Here is a 20,792-nt window from a genome sequence, read left to right on the forward strand (position 1 = left end):
TAATGTTAATCATTACTGTTAACATTATTTTATTTTGGGTTTAGCCAAGGAACTGGCCGGGTGGAGTTTTGAGCAGTGTTTCTCAAATTTGAATTGAATGTAAATTGTTAATTTTGTCAGAGTACATGTTTCTCATTCAGTAGGTCTGTGGTGGGTCTGCATTTTCTTGCAAGCTCTCAGATGGTGCCAGTGCTGTTGGTCTGCAAGCCAGACCATATTTCATGAACCATCAACTTTTACAAATGGAACCGTTCAAAAAAGAAACTGAAAAACTATGTGTAAAAAAATATTTTGGGGGCTTCCCTGGTGGTGTAGTGGTTGAGGGTCCGCCTGCCAATGCAGGGGACACGGGTTCGTGTCCCGGTCCGGGAAGATCCCACATGCCGTGGAGTGGTTGGGCCCGTGAGCCGTGGCCGCTGGGCCTGAGCATCCGGAGCCTGTGCTCTGCCCTGCGTACCGCAAAAAAAAAAAAAAAAAATATATATATATATATATATATTTGGGGATTCCTGATGGTATTCTATGGGTTCAGACCATATAATCTACACTCACTAGCTGGCCATCGGACCCTTTATTGTTGTAGGTCTTTTGTAACTACCTTGTGCTTCCAGCATACACATAGTAGATGTTTAGGAATAGGGATAAATGTCTTAATCTGATATCTCAAAGTTCTTTTTATTCATTCCATTTTTCTTTGCTTCAGGCAACTGCTTCCTCTTAGGACATTTCAGGGCTTTGATATAAAGAGGAAGACTATAATATAATACATAATTTATCTTGCAACTTAAGTTTTACTTAGTAAGTATAGTCTTAAAAGGAGAGATTATGGTCTGTTTCTAATATTAGAAAGAACTATTTATAGACCATTTACTTTTCACTGGGTCCATTTACATATAATGACATTCCTTAAATACACTGTTTCATTTAATCCTAACAACAACCTCTTTGAGGTTGGGTAGAGCAAGGATTTTAACCCTCTTCTGCCCAGTTTTAAAACTTATGTGTCTGAAAACCATGCAACACACTTTTCCTAATATTTCAATAAGATTTAGAATTTATAGATTTGCTCCAGGAGAATTTATAGGGATTGTCGGCAAAGCTAGTTTTAATAGTTATCTATAATTCACTAATTATCTACAGTTAACTTGAAGATAACAGGTGATGTTCAAGAACGATGGCATCATTATACCCATTAGAAAGTCTTTAATGTTTTATTACAGATTGCTCGCTGTAAGCAGCTCATCTGTGATCCCAGCTACGTGAAAGATCGAGTCGAAAAAGTGGGCCAGGTGATCAGAGTCATCTGTATCCTCAGCCATCCCATCAAGAACACCAATGATGCCAACTCCTGCCAGATCATTATTCCACAGAACCAAGTCAATCGGAAGTCAGGTCAGTTTTGAAGATAAGCAGATGTGTGTAGGAATTCCAAATTTTATCTGCTCTATTATAGTGAAGAGACTCTAGTTTACATATGGAAAATAAAATGTGATGTATCCCTTTTAGCTCATAGAGATCCTAAGTCATCACTTTGAAATGGAAACGTTTGCCTAGGAGCCCCGCCTTGGACTTGTACCCCCCACTCTTTGGGCCTCCATTTCTTCTTCTGTAGAACTGAGAGGCTGGACTGGATGAGCAGGCAGTCTTGCCTGGTTTGAACATTGTGTGCCTTGTGGAGGTTTATGCTTATTAGTTGACCTGATTTCACTGTTACTTTGAGCTGCTGACAGCACTGCTTTTGTGTCATGATTTGTCAACTTAATACTTGTATTTGATTTTAGCAGTGCGCTAGAAAACAACTTTGATTTCTCTGATTGAGATCAGGACTTAGCAGGACTTCCCTGGTGGCGCAGTGGTTAAGAATCCGCCTGCCAATGCGGGGGACACGGGTTTGATGCCTGGTCTGGGAAGACCCCACATGCCACGGAGCAACTAAGCCCGTGCGCCACAATTACTGAGTCTGCACTCTAGAGCCCGTGAGCCACAACTGCTGAGCGTACGCTCCGCAACTACTGAAGCCCACGCACCTAGAGCCTGTGCTCTGCAACAAGAGAAGCCACCACAATGAGAAGCCTGTGAACTGCAACGAAGAGTAGCCCCTACTCGCCACAAATAGAGAAAGCCCGCGTGCAGCAATGAAGACCCAACGCAGACAAAAATAAATAATAAATTAAAAGAAAAAAGATCAGGACTTAGCTCTGAAATCGTAATTCCTAATCTGTTTGCTTTAACCAGTTTTCTTTCATCCACTAGCTTTCCCCCCTTTCAGTTAGAAGCCCTAAAGCTTTTAATTTTTTTTTCCATGTAAGAGACGAAATCACAGAAGATTATTATGAGAACTAAGAGACACAGATGAAAGTAATCTTTCAAGGGTTCCCAAGTAGATCTCAGGGTCAGGGAGAGTGTAAAAAGAGTAAAGGGAACCCAGTAATTAGTAATTATCTCTTATATTGGAAATTACGTAGTTAACTAGTAGTATACAGACAAGTAGAATCTATGGAATTATTATGAGCTTATGCCAACTCAAGAATAGCTTATTGTGTTTGCAATTTTATATTGCTTAAAAAATGAGAAATCAGTAGTTAAATAAATCCTATCTTAGCTATTCAAAACCTTTCTAAATGCAGGGTTCAGAGAGGAAGACAGGTTTCCACAGTGAGCTGTGACATCTGGGTAGAGAATGTCATCTCCCCGTCCACCGTTCACTGCCACATAAATCCTTCATCTCCAGTAGGCTAAGAGTTGCTGAATATTTGTATATTTTATGTATGACCTTGTTTGTCTCCATATAAAACTTAATCTTAGAATATCCAGTCTGTTCCAAGTAATTTTAACTCACACCTCAATGAAGTATGGGTGAAACTGAGTGCACACACAGGCCCAAGGTTTAAAGACCCTGGCAGTGAGGTGGCTTTGCTTGCTTGCAGATATCTATGTCTGCATGATCTCCTCCGCACACAATGTGGCCGCACAGGGCAAGTACATTGCCATCGCCAGCACAACCGTGGAGACCAAGGAGCCCGAGAAAGAAATCAGACCAGCTCTGGAACTCTTGGAACCAATTGAGCAGAAGTAAGTGATGCGTTCATTTATAGCAGCTCAAACCCAGGATTGCCTTTGGCTCCATGGTGAACAGAACCCCATGAGAACAATGAGAGCAGCCATCATCTCTTACCAGCCTGGGTTTTGAATTTCAGGCAAAGCGGTGAGTGGGCGTGTCAACTTCCCTGCTTACTTAATTCTTTTTCCCCTCCAGATTCGTAAGCATCAGTGACCTCCTTGTACCAAAAGATTTGGGAACAGAAAGCCAGGTGAGTGGCAATCTGAAAAGGGTAATTACCAGGCTTTATTGGGAGACATCACTAAATAGTCTTAGGTCTTTGTGACTTTCATTTCCAGATCTTTATATCCCGTACATATGATGCGACAACTCACTTTGAGACAACCTGTGATGACATTAAGGACATCTATAAGAGGATGATGGGATCCGAGTTTGACTTTGAGGAAATGAAGCGCAAGAAAAATGACATCTATGGGGAAGACTAACAGCAGTACATGTTATCATCTAATTAGGACAAACTTAAAATTTGGCAAATGATGCATATTGTATGAAATCAATATTGTAAGGCCTGCTTTTGTAATCAAAGCTGAGAGATTGCAGAGCACTGTACCAGTAAATATTCTTCCCCTTTCTAATATCATGTATTAACTTGTTTTCATGGAGTGGCTCTTCAGAATTGGCAGGTTCCCACATTCTGTTCAATTTAACCAATACTGGCTTGTTTTTTCTAGTGAAGGATCAGTTTTAAAACATTGTGATACTGATACAGAGAACTTGATACAGTATTTGTATCTTTTAATCAGTGTAGCCTTTGCAGTTATGAGCTTCTGCTGCTCAAGAGCTGTGTCAGTACAGTTTGCGTGCCATCTGTCCTCTTGACATTAAGGAGATACGGAATCGAATGTTCCATAGTTGGGGACAGTATCCCTCACTCCTCCCCACCCCTTTACATTTACATCAAGTGTTAGAACAGTGCCCAGGCAGCATAGCCACAAGCTGGGTTTATGTGGGCCTCCAATTCTAACCAAACTCCAGACTTTGAGAGTCATTTTGGAGGAAGCCTGTGTGCGGTGTTTTAATCTAATAAATTTGATGAGAGCAGAGGGGAAAGAAACTATCATAAAGCAGGTAAACGTAGAAGCTTCTTTTGTATCCCAGGTGTGGCTTCTTCAATGGACCAAGCTGCTGCAACGCAGTATTGATTTGACAGAGCCTCTGCTTCAATGATGTCTGTCTCACAATGGCTCCAAATGATTTCTGTACTGCAAAATAAAGCCAAACTCTGGAAACCAGCTCCCTCTTGTTGGTCTTTTGTGTCCTGACAATTCAGAGCTAGTAAGTATTGTACTGGCCTTGACACAGCTGCTCATTTCCTTCACTAGAGCTGAAAACGGATGCTGGGGAAGAGTGCTGAAGACCCTAGTGGTTGGTGGAGTGCTGCCATCTGGCTTCACTGTGAGTAGACCCCGAATTACTTCTTGGTACAATATAATTATTAGACCTTCTTAGATATCCTTAGTAGTGGTGTAGAACAAGGATTCGTTCCCATCAGAGAGTAAGTGACATCCGGTGGAATGGGTGCGTTAATGTATTTATTTAATAAGTTAATTAATTTTATTTTTGGCTGTGTTGGGTCTTCCTTGCTGTTCACGGGCTTTCTCTAGTTGTGGTGAGTGGGGGCTACTCTTCGTTGTGGTGTCTGGGCTTCTTGTTGCGGAGCATGGACTCTAGGCACATGGTCTTCAGTAGTTGTGGCACATGGGCTCAGTAATTGTGGCGCACGGGCTTAGTTGCTCTGTGGCATGTGGGATCTTCCCGGACCAGGGATCGAACCTGTGTCCCCTGCATTGGCAGGTGGATTCTTAACCACTGTGCCACGAGGGAAGTCCCAGTATTTTCATTTAATTCAGATTGTAGACAGTTTTTAGTGGTACCTCCTTTCCCCTTGATTGTTACAAGCCTCACTGTATGTGCTGTCATTTATATCGAGGACATTGTATTCTCTTTTATAGTTGAGTCGGTCATTTATGTCGGAGGAATGAGGACATTGTAACTGTATTCTCTTTTAAAGTTGAGTCTGAAGGACATAGACTAAGGTAGGCGATCTGTTAAAGGATTTAGGGTAATAATAACTTCGATTATCCAAGTGATTACTTTAGCTTTCTCAATCTCATACTATCCATTTTTGGCTGAAGAATTTTTTGTTGTAGGTGGGCTGTCCTGCACATTGTATGCACCTCCCTGGCGTGACAACCCCAGATAACCCCGGTCGAAAACAACTGCTTCCTTTTCATAAGATTATCTAAAATTCCAGCAGGCCTTTCCCCTCTTTTCCTGCAATATTTCACATTGTGAACCATTAACGCAGGTGGAGGCACAAGCTGGGTTAGTAGTACGAAGGAAGCATCAGGATGTCTTCGTATTCTGCACTCGGCGTATTTATTGGAACAACTAACATTTCTGTGCCAGGCCAACGGGGCACAAAGGTGATGAGGGCAGAGTCTCTGCAGAAGCTCAGTCTGGAGGCGCCTGCTCCTCTGTGGCCTGGCTAAGCCTTCAGTTACAGAACGGGCGGCCTCGTGGGTGCTGGAAGGTTCTTCAGGGGAGGAGCACGGCTGGCAGGTGCGCTGTAAATGTTACTTTCCTTTTCCGTAGTAATTTCAGATTAATTCAGTGTACCAAATACCGTTATGGTCCTATTAGATTCTTATCCCTGGGGTAAAAATCAGCTGAGTGGGTCTCTAAGCAAGAGCTAGGGTAAGAATTAAAACTCATTCTTCCTCCTCCTAAGAACATACCGAGGGGAAAGGAACACGTTGGGTTCTGTAGGGGGAGTATAAAAGCAGATAAATGGCTTTTGAGGGAAGTTCCTGTGCAGGCTGACATGACCCCCTGGAAGGGCCAACTGGAGCGTGTGAAGTGTCCTCTTGCTGGAGCCTGCTGCTCGGCACCGCACGAGGGAGGGGAAAGCACCGGGCAGGCCTGCGGGGATGAGGCTTGACAGGTGGCGGCCAAAGTGAGGTAAGTGGTAGGATTCTTTTGGAAGCTACTTATTCTGTTAAATGGCCTAAAAAATTTAAAGTGCTGTAAAACATTCTCTTACAAATTTAATATTTGCTATTAAATCATTGCAGAAGCAGTTGAATGATTTTTAGTTGTCTTTATTAAAATGAAACAAATTAGGTACAAAAACCTTTGTTCCAAATAGATACTATGTATCTTACCAATGTTTTTGCTTGGTTTTGAGTTTTAAAGATTGTTGTAGAAATTATTTCTAATATAAATAAATGATTATTTCTTCCTCAGAGGATTGATTTTTGTAGTACGCTGTTTACAAAAACTAAGTGAAAATGACAGTTTATAAATTTGTACCATTTAGGAAAAAAATGTTTATGTAGTGTAGCATGAATAACAGCAGATAGAGCCATTGAAGATGTTAGTTTTTACACAGGTGGTAAAACCTTTAAAACAGACTACAACATGCATTACATGTGCATTTCTGACCTTAACGTGCAAAAACAAAGCTACTGGTTAAAATAGACTTATTTTTGCTACAATTGAGTACACTTGTGAAATTCTTATTTTTATCATTAATTTCAGTGAATAGCTTTGAAGCTATTCTGCTTAAAATGAGAATAATTTAAAACAATAATATTGAACACTGTAACCCAAAACTAATGGAAAACTACAGTGCTGCTGTGAACAAAGCCAGACAACAAAGTCAGACATTCTGGCAATGTGTAAAACATGAAGAAATATGTTCCCCCAAGTTGTAGAACACTGAGATACACAGAACAGTCTTCTCATATAAATCAAAGGTTTTCAAAGAAAAGGGAAAATACTCATTTGTTGTTGGCATCACCGATGTCTAGGTAAGGTGCAGTTAAATCACCTGAATACAAAATTGATAATTCCGTCTTTAAAATAAAATAACCAAGAACTATTCCATAAATAGGATGCTACCTACTGGGGAAAATGTCTATGCATGTAGGCTACATTGTCTTCCGTCCTGGCAGCAGATGGACTGCAGGTGAAAACACTCATAGAATGGAGGTTAGTTATTTCATTAGTGATACTTGAGAAAGTCCCATTTATGCCAAACTAGCAGCACCCCTAAATAAACAAAACTTTAAATTTACAGCATGACGTATAACGTACAAAAGTTTTTGAGCAACTGGTTTCCCGCAGACACAGATGTCAGCATCTGCTGTCAGTTCCAGCTCACGTGGGAGAGAGTCACAAGTGTTCTTACCAGTAGCTACTCCTGAACGGAGCTGCTACTTTCTGTATATTTTCAATAAAGTCATTTACATCTGTAACAAGGATGCCACTGTTTTCAAAGACATCTCTGGAGACAACAGGCTTTTCTGTAAAAAGAAAAATAACCTTTTTTGGTGAAAAAAATTCATTAATACTTTTTAAAAGTAGCAAAATCCCTTTTATTGAAAAAAAAAGACTCATACACGTGAAGGAAAAAGCGAGCCTGTTTCAAGTGAGGAATGAGGTTGGAGCTCTGGGAGCAGTCGCCTCCATGGGCGGTGGTGGGAGGGAGGGAGCTGAAATCACTGATGGGCACTTTTTTAAAAGCTTAGATGGTTACACTTAACAGATCTAGTACAGGTTTTTTTTTTTTTTTCTATTAACAGGACAAAACCCACAATACCTGCTGCCCCAGCCTCGTGTGCGTTTATTCCTGGCCGCCAATGACTCCACTTGGATGGAAGGACGTTTCTAAAGAGTGGACCTACTGGGCGTTAACTGGTTGATGAAAATTAGAACTTAAGGCTATGAATTTACCTGTAAGGAAGACGGCAAACCTCGCGTGGACACGCTGAATTTGCAGGTTTAGCAGACATTTCAGGTGCTCAGCTTTTGTTGATAATCGGGAGTCACACTGGTGATAATGAAGCAGCTCAAAGATATTTGCACTCTGATACGATTTCAATATTAAGTTCTTTTTATATGCAATTGAATCCACTCTGAAAAATACACAAAAATGTTAAATTTAGATAAGTCTAAAGTTTGTGAAAGATTTTCTGTATCTTAATTTTCAGTTGCTTTATTCCTAGACTTTTTCTGGCCTTCACTATACTTAGTCAAACTCCTTTTCCCTTCTTTGTTCTTCTGTACGACACACTTGGCTTCCCAGACGTCACCGTCCTGTCGAATTCCCTCAAAACATTCCGAGTGTACTTACTCCTCGTCCCGTCAGGAAGGACAGCACATGGCCATCGAACACTGCTTCCAGCCATGTGGCTGGCAAGCCTCCCACTCATTCCCAGCGGGCCCCTTCCTGCATCCTGACTCATACAGCAGTGCTTCCCGTGCTTTGGCTCTCCAAAACCACTCTACTTCTTTTTGGTTAGATAGTCACCAACTTCATTAAGATCATCTAACAGCTAGAATTTTCTCACCTCACTTTAAATCTTGTTTCTACCTTTTATTCTTCCTTTTAGAGGAAAGTGTTCCATCCTGCAGCCCCTCCAGTACTCACACCCTCGCTCCTGCTTGCTGGAGAAAACCCAAAGCCTGCGTATTCCCATAGCTCTAGTCACACCATGAACTGCATCACGATGAATTTCCTTCCAGGTTTTATCCTTCATGTGTGTAAATTTATATGCCTGGCATCATACTGTACATAGTTTATCACTGTGAATAGAAATTTTTTATATGCTTCTAGTTACTATTTTATGCTATGTGCGGCATTATTTTGCATATTTAAAAAATTATGTATCTATTTAGTCCTGTATCTGCCTAGAGATGAATTAGAGGATGGTTTTGTAGCTACTCATAACCACGCATGGTTTTTGTTCTGTTTTGTTTTAGTTTTGGACAAATTCTCCCCGCCTCCAAGGGCAAAAGGATATGATAAGTTTTCTGAAAAGTTCTCACTATTCGAGACTGGCCTGATGTGAAGAGATTCCAGTGACGTAAGTGTCTCTGTTTACGCAAAGTCCTATGCATGCTGAATTAATTTACACTGACCGATCTTAACAGGTGTGCTCTGCCACCTCAGCTTTCATCTGCTTCTGTACTTACTCCTGAAGTTGAACCTTCCCTCTGAAGTGCTGTGTTAACTAAGCCCTGTGAGGGCCCCTTGGAGCCCTTCCTCCCTGACAGTCTCAGCTCTCGGTTCCGCTCCCTCTTTTCCTCCTGTACAAGTTCCTCTCCTAAGTGCAAGCCTTTCCCCAACTGCTATTCTCGGCCATCTTTCGAGATCCCGTGCACATCCACGATTTCAGTTGTCTTCCTCCGGAGAAAGCAGTGCGGTCAAACAGAAGGTAACTGTCAGGTTGGAGACGAACATTCCGGGTCAAAGCCCAGCTTCCTGACTTCCTCCTTGTCTGCCTGGGTCAGGTCTGGCATCCTCTGTGCCTCAACTTCCACATCATTAAAGTGGGTTTGTACTGTCTACTTCCTATGTGTGAACTTATTAGAGATGGGACAGGTCATCTGTCACATCTATAGATTCCCCCAGTCCACCTCTGCATTCCCACACTCCTTTTCCCCTTTCATTACAACCTGCAGGCCCATCTTTGATACGGAAGGGCCTCCCGCAGGCCCCAAGTCTCTTCATTTAAGGGAGTCTGCCTGTTTCTAGTCTATTATTTAAGAGTTAAATTAAGGCTACATGCTGGTCTCAATTTTTCTGTCCTTATAACTGGAGCAACCTAATTTATCAATAAATGTACAAAAACCCATAGGTGAATTTATTTTTTTTACATTTTAGGATTCCTGTGTGTGTCTGACTTGGTCACTGTTGGTCTGGAGAAGGCAACTCAGACCCTGGATTATGGTCACAACACAGCTTCCTGCACTGAAAGCCTTGCTATAAAAACAAAACCCGAAAAACAGTCCACAGACCTAAACACTGCCTTCAGTGACATAGACGATTTATGTTCTTACAAAGTGACCTTGTGGCAACACGTGGATGACACTGGTCCAGAGCTCAGGGAGCCTTTCTGGGTGAACCCAGGTGTCTCCACCCTCCCCTACACCCAGGCCTCAAATTCCATAAAGGTCTCACCTCACATCTTCTTTTAGCTTTTTAGTTTCCCTGTAGTGAAGCAACCACTTCCATCTTCCATTTTCATTTAGTTTCTCCAGGATTCTGATAATTTCCTTCAGTTGTACTACAGAATGAACAAGTTTGACAAGACAAGATATATTTTAGGATTTTTGGCTTGTCTAGTCAAAGCCCAGGGATGATGATTTGTGAGAATAAGGCCCCATGTTTGAGTGTTGACCATCACTGCCACTCCTGTAGCTGGGCAGGAAGGATGCTGTGCCACACTTTAACCCGTGGTCCCTCAACCCAGCCCCACCTTCTCACACTAGCAGGAGAGAAGAGCACTGCAGTCATTAGCAGTTAAAAGCTCTGAGTGTATATAAATCTATGGATGGAACGAAAGTGGGGTCCTGTTGCAACAGAGATAAGATAGGTCTAGGCTTCTAAATACAGAATCTACAAATATTTTCAACTCCACTTTCTATGCAACATTCATGCTTGTTAAGGTACGTCCTCCTCCTCTTCAATGGAGAAGTGGTATCCATGTTTACTTCTAATGTGCTATCAGAGCTGGGCAGGTTTTGATTGTACATGAAGTGTCTGCCCTGTGCTCTAACATTCTTTGACGTCAAATTCATTGCCCCGAGAGAAACTATTTATATATGAGTGTTTAAGCAGATGACTGAGAAGACTTCCAGTAGCCTTTTTTAGATTTCCATGATACCGACAAAACGGTAGGGGTGATGGCAACAGAAATGGAGGAAAGAGGGCTGATTCTAAACCAATATGTAGCTGATTTGATTTGGCAAAGGGAAGAATTGAATATAACAAACTCTCAAATGTGTATGAGTAGTTTAGCCACATTACTGAGAGGTTTTAATACAAAAGAGGTCAAGAGCAAAGTGCTTATTTAGCACAGCATATGACAGAAATTAAGCCCTCAACAGACGGTGACATATTGAGTTAATGCTGATTTCTTTTTGATGAAATAATATTTGAATCACTGGGCAAGGAGAAATTGATTTGACTAGATATGAAAGGAAAATGAGAGACAAACCTAATGTTAAAGTTTCTAGTATTCTGTCATCTGACACCACAAAGCCTCCTGTCTGGAACAGCTCTTGGTAGGTGTAACTGAGGACGTCTTCAGGGCTGTCGATTCCGGCAAAGATGACACTGGGAAGGTGCTTCAGCTTCAGCAGAGAAGGAATCTGAAACATAAAAAGGTACCCCGGTGAAGACAGGTTCATTGGGTCACTTTTGTCATTTCTATCCAAGGGTGTCCAAACTCAGGAACAGCTGGAAATATCTTTAACCTTGATGACTGACTGGTAATTCTGTCAGTTAATAAGGAATTTTAACTCCATCAGCAATGCTGCAAACTCATTAAGATTGGTTACAAAGTGGTCTCTCAACTCCAAAGGTGGAAGACGGAATGAGGGGAGAACACCTGAGGTTTGGGACCTGTAATCAGGCAAGCTCACCACCACCCTAGTCTCCCACTTCACGTGGCGTCCATGCTGTGGGTTCAGTTCCTGTCTCCTGACGCAGGACCGTAAGCCCAGGCTGAGCCTCGATGTCAGAGCTTTTTGGGACAAGCAATTACTTTTATTTAACTGATTGATAGGTAAATATGGTAACAAAGAGTTAAGAAAATTTTCAAAAGTCCTTTTAAAGCAAGATTTATTACTGTTAGACATCAACAAATGTAGATTTATATTTCAGGTGAGAAAATTTTACCAGTCTCTCTTCATCGAAGTTCTCCCTTAGTTACTATGAAAATGTTCTTAACTCTGAGACATAATTTGCCTTATAAATACCTTGGTAAATTACAACGTTAGTATCAGTAGTACAAATGGTATTGTGCTTTAACTTCTTCCCTAAATAAAAAGGCAGTGATGAGCCTGATAATTATAGAATAACATAAAATGCCCAGAATACATTTCTCCGTAAGAAAGTTACTTCCAAACCTACCTGATGCAAATGTGATGATATATCTTCATTTCTGATGATGACTATGAGCATATCCTTCTCCCTGTAAAATGCTTGACAGAAATGCTGAGGTTCAATTTCTGTGTAGCCTCCTTTCCTTAGAATATGCTGAAAGATTTACAAATAGACATGATTTAAAAAAGGATACTTGCACAGAACTACTTTTACAGTTTACTAAAAATATCAAAGACCACATCCTGTTTACTAAATTACGTTCTAATAAGGCAACATAAATAGCAGTTTATCTTATTACTAGATGTCAGCTTTCACATATAAAATGACTCCTGGGTATCACTGACAACTGGATTTAGAAGTTTATTTCAAAGGCAAAGCACTTTATAATGAATCTTTCATGTTCATAAAGTATCAAAAGTGGATTCTTCTGAAACCTCAGACTAATTAATATACATACATGAACCTCACCCTATTCAAAGGAGTTACCTTGGGAAGGCAGATATTTACTTTAAAAATGCCATCTCCAGTCAAAATGTTTCTACGACTTTTGACAATACTTATGATGCCTATGCATTACTTTGAGTATCGATAACAAGGACGGATTCTGGAAGCTGGCAGTGGCTTGGACCCAGGCTTTGAAGAGTGGCGGGAGCCGGGTGTTCCACTGTGCCTGGTTATGGGGCGTGGCTGTGTTCCACAGAGCAGTTCTGCAATAAGCCTCATTGGGAGGATAAGTTCGTGTAGTTAAAGAAGTTCCTTAACCTTGTCCTCCTTTGTGATTTTGACATTGTTTCTGTCTGAAGGATTCTGGAGGTTTACCAAAAACACGGACCATCACTTGTTATTTCCTTTCTAAAATAAGGTGTTACTTTGGTCAGTCTCCCCGCCAGATCTCAAGACAACTCAAATTTTGACTTCAAGTTTTCACTCAAAATGTATGGCAATGCTAACACAACATAGTGAATCAACTATACTCCAATAAAAATTTAAAAATAAAATGAGAAAAGTATGGTGATGTATTTTCAAAGACATTCCTACAGACAAGATATCTTTTAACAAAGAGCTCCTTAAAATATCTAAATATAAATCCTTATAAATCCTCACCTATTTTACTAATGAACGATTTGAATTAATACATTTTCTGATAGGTTCAACATTTTCATCAGCTCCTGTGGAATTCTGGGCCATCCTGTCACACCCTGAATCACCTTATGAGTAAACAGGACCTGATACCCCATCACTGGTGAATGCTCCAGGACAGACGGATTCTCCACCATAGCTTTCTGAGCTTTTTAAAAACACTTTGCTCTTGATCACACTTTATTCTCAAATGTACTTTATACTATGTCCACTTTCTCACTAGAAGTTGTTTTAAAGGTGCAATTTGTTATTTTCTGTTGTAAATAGTGGCCACGTGATAAAATATTACCATGAAATGATACAGTCACTACCGAAACAAGCATGTTATCTAGAAGTAACATGAAATGATACAGTCACTACCGAAAAGCATGTTATCTAGAAGTACCATGAAATGATACAGTCACTACCGAAACAAGCGTGTTATCTAGAAGTGTTACTTCGATAAACATCACTGTGACTGCTCCCGTATGAAAACCAGCGTCACCTGTGCTCTGTAAAAGACATAAGAACTAAGATAGTGCATTGTTGCTTTTGAGATGGAAGCAAAAAGAAATCAAGTATTTTGCTCAATGTGGTAAAACAAGGACATGGCCATGGTGCTAACTCAGTCGATCCCTGACTTATTTCAGCGCAGGTCAGGGTGTGGTGTATCTACTCAGCCAGAGAAAATCAACTTTAATTCAAGGTTAAAATAAATAAATAATTTCCAGGTTACTTTTGGAGGCTAATCACCTTCCAAAGACTGAAGGCCACTTAATGCTTTATTTTTTCAACTAAAATCTTACCAAAATTGTCAGAAATTGCAACAAAGACAATGGGGAGGGGGGCGGGCAGAGGGCAGACCAGATATGGCAGCCATTTGTGAAGAATGTTGGACAACAAAAGGATCCTTGATTCCACAAATTTGGAAAAAACTAAAAATCATATTAAATGATACAAAACAGGAGCCATCAGCCGCCTCACAGGAGAACGTACTGCTGACTCGGGCGACACGGGGAAGCCTCGCGTTGAGGCCGGTTGCCTCGCTTTTCTAATCCACTCTCCGTGCTGTGGTGGAGGGACCACTCTGTCAAGTGCAAACGTGCTGCTCCTCATCTTTCAGAAACATTTCTCGGTGCCCTGCAGGTACCTCAGGAGAGCCCAAGTGCCCCCGCGTGACGTCCACGTGGCCCTTTTACCCCTGACGGTGATCGCCGTACCCCCGACCGCCCCCCACCCTTCCGGAAGCCTCCTCAGGCCCCGTGCTTCCCCCCGGGGCAGCGCTGAGCCTCGGCCGCAGGTGCCTGATGACTGCGACGTCCACACTGACCGATGCGGGGCAGGACCTGCCAGGAGGCGCAAGGCGCGGTCTGGGGCCTTTCGCTCCTCCGCAGCGGCCCTGGCATCTACACGCCGCGCACCCGTCATGGCGACCGTCACGCTCGTCACTCAGCCCAGACGTTGCAAACATCTGCAGGCACTCTGCTCCTCAGCAGCTTGGTGCTGGCAGGGGTCTCCTGGGACACGTCATCCCGGGGCAGCCACCCCGACTTAACCCAAGACTTAGCACGAGGGCAGACACGCGTGGACCTGAAACAAATCTCATCGGGCATCGGGACCCGAACTCTTACTGGTCTACCCGTCCACACTTGGTGAGAGGCCGGCGTCCTCTCCTGAAGGATAACGTCCCTGGGCCCCTGACCAGGTCTGCCACCCTCAGAATGACATCTTCGCACCTGCCCCGCCACACCTGCCACAGCTGCACTGTTATCTTTACCATGTTTCTCACGTCCCGTTAGACCGTGAGGATCAGGAGAGGCAACGTTCCCCTCACCTGCGCACGCGGGGCTCCAACACGCACACCTGAGAAGGACCCTGGATCCCCCTCACTCTCCACACTAATGGAGGTACACAGGTAAGTTTTTTTTTAAAGCTGAATCTTACCTTTGGCCTGTGTGTGTGTGTACAATTGAATATGCCTCCACTGGTACTGTTTTATGAAAAGAACTCACTGCACTAATCCTGGGTAATCATACAAATCTTCAAATATAGTACAACGGCAGATCCCTGTGGCCAAACCTTTAGTCTGCAGGGAAAGACTGAGCTGAGAAGCTGAAACACCACTTCATATCAATGGCTTCTTTCTGAAGCTGAGAATCCTGTATTACTTACAAAAAACGTAGACAGCAATCAAAATAATATAAACTGTTAAGAAAAATCTGGCACTTTACCTTCGTTCTTACAAAGAATGACTTGTCCTCTGTCTCCACGAGGTGGAAGAGGAAGGTCCTGGTACAAGCCTCCTTCACAACCCTCTCCAGTTTGACGTGCAGACTGGTGCACAGGTCTGCAACCATGTCATCGTAGGAGGCTGACCGAGGGATGGAGGGACACAGCTCTCGGGGTTTGGCTTCTCCAGAAGCAGCATGTGGCTCTTTCTCCTGGAAGATGACCGGGTGGCTGTTCATCACCTTGTTGAATTCGGCGTATTCGTTGAGAATGAGGGAAATGTCATTCCGGGACTCTTTCAATGTACTGTTATATTTCAGTTTGTTGAGGTGGTATGAAACAGTCGAATTTCGTTCAGAGTTTGGGAGATGATTTCTATCGTGGCCACACCTCTCCTTCCAAGAGGAGGAGGAACGGCCCACACAGCTGGGTGTCTGCCTTCTCGCCTGCTGACCCTGGTGTCTGGGGTCTGAGTGCACGACTGTCACCATGAGGGGACTCCTGCTACGGGAGGAAGGAGGCAGCCCTGGGGCCTCGGGCACTTTTGTCGCAGGGAAAGCCCCCATGGCGCCCTGGAGAGGGGGCTCCTTAGGAAAGACGGCAGTGGAAGGGGCGGAACATGGAGCAACTCCCGTCTTCACAATTTGTTTTAGTTTATGTGCAAAACGCAGATACTCCAGATCTAAAGTGTTCTGGGTGAGGTCGTCTGCCACCTGCCAAGTGTCTGTCCAGGAGCTGAGCAAGCCGCCCTTGGCCGTGATGCCGGGGTGCCTGCACAGGCTATGCAGGGTTCTCGTAGTGTCTCTCAGGTCTTTAGTGACAGTGAAGTTAGCGTAGGTCCTGGGGATCCCACGGAGATCTCGGATTTGGACGTAAGAGGGCACACACTTTTCTTCCTTCTTTAATCCCATGGGCCAGCTTCTGGGAGAAATGCCCGTCTCCAGCCCTGGAACCTGGCTCGAGTAGCCCCAGTCGTCATTATCACTGTTGTTTAGGTTCAGGAAAGAGTCAAAACCATCTTTGGAAGTACGCTGTTTTTTCTCGGTGTGACTGTATCGCAAAGTACAGGACTCTTCCGTATCTAATCTGGGGTTTCCACACTCACCAAAAGAGTCTTGATCCGAGTCTCCAGAAAGTGGTTCATAATGGATGTCAGAGTTCACACTGACATCCAGGCCTCCACCTCGGGTCACAGAGCCCCACTCAGCCCTCAGCCCCTCATCAGCACTCTTATCTTCCACCTGCTCTTCAAAGACCCCACAAACAAGAGGGGCACAAGATTTGGGAACAAAGGAAGAAGGCTCTGTATCGATAGTTTCACCGGTTGCTGCTGTATTCTGGTAAGAATCAGCATGTAAACAGACAGGGAAAAGCCCACCATTCAGCAGAGCTCTTGCTGCACACGGTGACTCATCTTGCAGCATGTGGGCCGGTTTGTGTCTGTCTTCTGAAGAGGTGGTGTGCAGCTGAGAGCCGACACCTCCTAGATCTATAGCTGTTTCACATAACTCAGCTCCAGTTTCATTATTCTTCAGCAGACTGGCCATTCTGACGATCATCTCCTGTGTTTCAAACTCCATCTCTGCATCGCTGGGTCCTGCCCTGTGGGTTAGGGTGGTCCCTCCCGAGAAGAGGGTGGGCTTGGGGAGCTCCAGGTACCCGCGGGCCTGCACAGCCTCAGCTCCAGCAACTGGGTCAAGGCACAAGGACTTAACCAGGATGTAACAGAGTTCGTTTGTTTTCACATCACTGCTCGAGTCATTTTCCTTAAGGCTCTTAGAGCTGGTCTGCTGTTTTAATGACACATTCACACCACTTGGTGTGGTTGTAGAAACAAACGTGTCAGCAAAAGACTTATTTTCAAGGATCTTCTGAGGGCTAAACGGAGGCTCACTGGTATCCACAAGATGACTTAGGTGGGGATTTCTGTTCTCTACACTCATTGGTTGCAGTGGATTTCTTGACGTTACCAGGTTTTCTAGAGAATCTCTGCATGTGGCAGCTGAGGCAGGCTGGTTTAACTCTGCATCATGGTGTGGCACCTTTTCTGAGAAAGAGTAACCCTCACCACACTCACTTGGGACAATTTCCTCAGTGACTTCACCAGGAAGGGTTAAAAATCTATCTTTTCTTCCTGGGTGATTTTTTAGTATTAGAGGCATTTCAGCAGAAAGCTGCATTTGCTGTATCTGAGTTAAGTTATCTTGTCCCACTGGATGGGTGGGACCAACAAAAGAATTTTCTTTTTCTGTTATGGCCAAATCTACTGTTTCAACCTGGGAGGATCTGTCAGTTTTCTTACAGTGTGCATCACAGAGTTTAAAACTACTTGGAGATACAGCCCAAGCTGGTTGTGCTTCTTCACCTGGTACCTGGCAGTCAGGGCTAGAAGCTGGTGACACTTCTTCAATTAAAGAACTGAAGGAGAAGTCTGAACCAGCATGAACTTCCTCTGCAACCTCAAGGGCACAGGTTTCTTTCGAAAGTATGAAAGCCACTGTCTGTAAGTTATCACCTTTTCTCTCACTTTCTCGTGGTTTCATTGACGTGTGATCAGCAGAGTTCACATCAGGCACCTCTTCAGGCTCAATTATTTCTTCCACTGTCTCCTGAAGCTCTAAGCAGGGTAACGTGGCCTCCTGCTGCTGCTCCATTTCACCAGCGGATGCTTCTTCCCAGGGACTTGTGGGCGGTGATATGGTGAGAGTGAGGTCAAGGTCAGAATCCTCCTCTGATAACTCGAGGCTGACTTCCTCTCTAGTCACAGATAGGCTGGTTTGTTTGGTAAATCCAGAATTAAATGTTTCAAAACTCATATTTTCACTGTTTAGACCACTCTTGTCATTCTTTAGTTCTGAAGAGCCATCCAAAGCATTCCTCATTGATGGGATGCAGTCAAGTGAATCCTTTTCTTCCAAGGGGTCAGAGGCCGACGATGAGACGACTACTTCAAGCTGGGACGACTCTACAGTCTCTTCCGAAGAGATGCTAAAGAGACTCTGAGCTGACAGAAAACATTCTTGAGAGAGCTTCATTTCTTCTCTGGGTAACAAATAACTAGAACTTTTAACTAGTGATAATGCCTCTGTTACAAGGGAATTATCAGACGGCGATGGTGAGCCTGCAACAGCCTGTCCTTTCTGTAATGAACACATTTCTTTAGCAAGTATCTCTCTACTCACTGAGGAGGCACAAAGGTACTTAGCGCCTTGTTGTCCTGACACTGCCAGAGAGGGAACGTCCCTAAGACCCTGTGTCTGTGCCTTTTCAAATGCGGACACAGGATGTCTAAGGCTTGTAGCAGGTGATACTTGTTTAATCAACTCCACATTAAAGGTTGTAGGTTTATCAGCTCTGTTTACAACTTCTGTCTGTATTGGTGCATAGGCATTTTTTTCAAAAGTGAATGTAACTGGTTCCAGATTAATCACTACATACTCCGTATCATCCTCCCCTTCCAACGATGACTGACATTCTTTGTTTATAGAGCTGCTATGCTGGATAAGGCCCTGCAAAGCACCTGTTTCTGTTTGCATTTTTGCATGAAAAACATCAACTTTGCTTTCAAGGGTGCTGTACACAGACTTTTGAAAAATCATTGACGGATTGCTGATCCCATCGTAAGTCCTGGCGAATGTGGACTGTGTGACGGTATCATTATAAGAAGTCACCTGTGTGCCATCAAGTGGCTCAAAAGTTTTATCTTCAGCAGGAATAGAAGATCCATTAGTTTGGGTGCTTCCAATGCTAGAAAGCACCAGATTAGAGGTCTCTAGTTTATCTGATGACTCTTGTTCGGCTTTCCCCCCAATTATCTGAAACGATAAAAGCAAAATAAATAAATTAATTAAAAAAATCAAGAGCCAAATAGATTTTTTCAAGCATTTACATATGTGAAGAACAGAACAGACAAAGATCAATTTTAGTTTGCTCTGTTCTTTTGAATCTTCACAGGGTAGAGATCAAGCAAATTCCTCTCTTCTTAGATAGGCTTAAAATACCCCCCAAATAGGAATTTGTTTTATCTAAATACACACACACGAGAACTCCAAAACTTTCTTAGTTGCACAGCCTTTTTTTTTTTTTAATGGACTTTTGGGAAGAAAAGTGGCTAGACCACTGGCAATTTAAAGACTTGAAAATGCAGACTGTTTGCTAAATAGCATCACTTAATTCAGAAATGCAGCAGTAGAGGAAAAAGTGCTCAATTAATTTAAATTATTTTTAGTAAGATTAAAAGATAATCTTTAAAGCAAAGAATAACTTATTTTAAACACCAGCTTTCAATTAGACTATAAATGCACTGTCATCTGGAATGTTCCCATGAGGAAACACTAATTATTATCTCTTGTACTCAGAATACACTGATAAGCAGCTTTCCCAAGGTATCAATCTCTATCCTGTTAAATAAAGGTCCCTTACCCCTTAGCTGTCTTCTTAGCTTATAACTGGACATAATCTCTCTCTCATTTTAATACCTCCCTATTCAACAAAGCAGTAGAAAACACAGTGCAGCTTGCATTAATAAACTAAACTAAAAGGACTGATTTAAACAGTACCAGAAAGGATTTAGGATAAACAGTAACAGAAATACCTCTGGACAATTTTGATAACCTCATAAAAAGGCTGTTTCTTTTCTTTTTTTTTTTTAAAGGCTGAAGAATGGTCTTGTTCAGAATATGGTAAAGTGGATTGATCATACAGTTGACCTACACCTGTAGTTCTGGAACACTACGGTCACAGATTTCCTGCCATATTTTGAAGCAGTCGTGTTGTAAGTCAGGACCTGTGTTTCAAATCTCTTGTTAAAAACATTTCTGCCTTAGTCAAAGAAAGACACTGACCTGAGTAATTGGCAGGGAGGAGCTGAGACTTGGTTTTAAGAGGACACGACTGGCCAGATACAAAGCATAGAAAACTCTTGATGGTACACTCATTCTGAGAACAGTTCTATGACCCTCCCAATCATACTGTGGCTGATAATGTTGGGCCATAGTCGTGAATCTCACCATGCCTGTGCTCTTAGTGAAATGAAAACTTTGATAATCCTAGTTTGCCCTAGAATAGGGAGTGGTACAGGATGTGTGTGCACCTTTAAAGTATGGGTACAGTATTCAAGAAGATGACGGAAACATATTTCTAAGTATATGCTATAGAAAGTGTTAGGAATCGTTAATTTTAACATTCTACTTTCTACTTAATACTCTTTCATGTTTGCAAGAAAATCATTCCTAATTGGACATTACTAAAGTACCACAACCAAAAATACTTTATAAGAAACTAGTGTGTGTATAAATATATATGTAATAATAAAATCTGCCTGACTAAACATAAATACTTTCTTATTCTAAGGTAGTGATTTTATGTATCTCTTTGAGAATAAGATGAAATTTATGAACGCCATCCTCAGAAAAAAAACGCATACAC

General features: G+C 42.5%; 2 protein-coding genes across 10 annotated transcripts in view; one reads left to right on the plus strand and one right to left on the minus strand.

Annotated features, from left to right (window-relative positions):
* GDI2 (GDP dissociation inhibitor 2) overlaps positions 1-4,353 on the plus strand; it is a 44,384-nt gene extending 40,031 nt beyond the window's left edge. For both annotated transcript variants that reach the window (XM_033409132.2, XM_004281687.4), the window contains exons 8-11: positions 1,221-1,392; positions 2,928-3,072; positions 3,257-3,311; positions 3,400-4,353. In XM_033409132.2, coding sequence (XP_033265023.1) covers positions 1,221-1,392; positions 2,928-3,072; positions 3,257-3,311; positions 3,400-3,546 — 519 coding nt within the window. In that variant the 3' untranslated portion in view covers positions 3,547-4,353. The remainder of the gene's footprint in view (positions 1-1,220; positions 1,393-2,927; positions 3,073-3,256; positions 3,312-3,399) is intronic.
* A 1,853-nt stretch (positions 4,354-6,206) lies between these two features.
* TASOR2 (transcription activation suppressor family member 2) overlaps positions 6,207-20,792 on the minus strand; it is a 67,202-nt gene continuing 52,616 nt past the window's right edge. For all 8 annotated transcript variants that reach the window (XM_049705281.1, XM_049705282.1, XM_049705283.1 and 5 more), the window contains 6 exons: positions 15,368-19,180; positions 12,045-12,170; positions 11,128-11,281; positions 10,089-10,194; positions 7,859-8,040; positions 6,207-7,428 (listed from right to left, as the gene is read on the minus strand). In XM_049705281.1, coding sequence (XP_049561238.1) covers positions 7,310-7,428; positions 7,859-8,040; positions 10,089-10,194; positions 11,128-11,281; positions 12,045-12,170; positions 15,368-19,180 — 4,500 coding nt within the window. In that variant the 3' untranslated portion in view covers positions 6,207-7,309. The remainder of the gene's footprint in view (positions 7,429-7,858; positions 8,041-10,088; positions 10,195-11,127; positions 11,282-12,044; positions 12,171-15,367; positions 19,181-20,792) is intronic.

The sequence above is a fragment of the Orcinus orca genome, chromosome 2, assembly GCF_937001465.1.
Source record: "Orcinus orca chromosome 2, mOrcOrc1.1, whole genome shotgun sequence".
Classification (NCBI taxonomy): Eukaryota; Metazoa; Chordata; class Mammalia; order Artiodactyla; family Delphinidae; genus Orcinus; species Orcinus orca.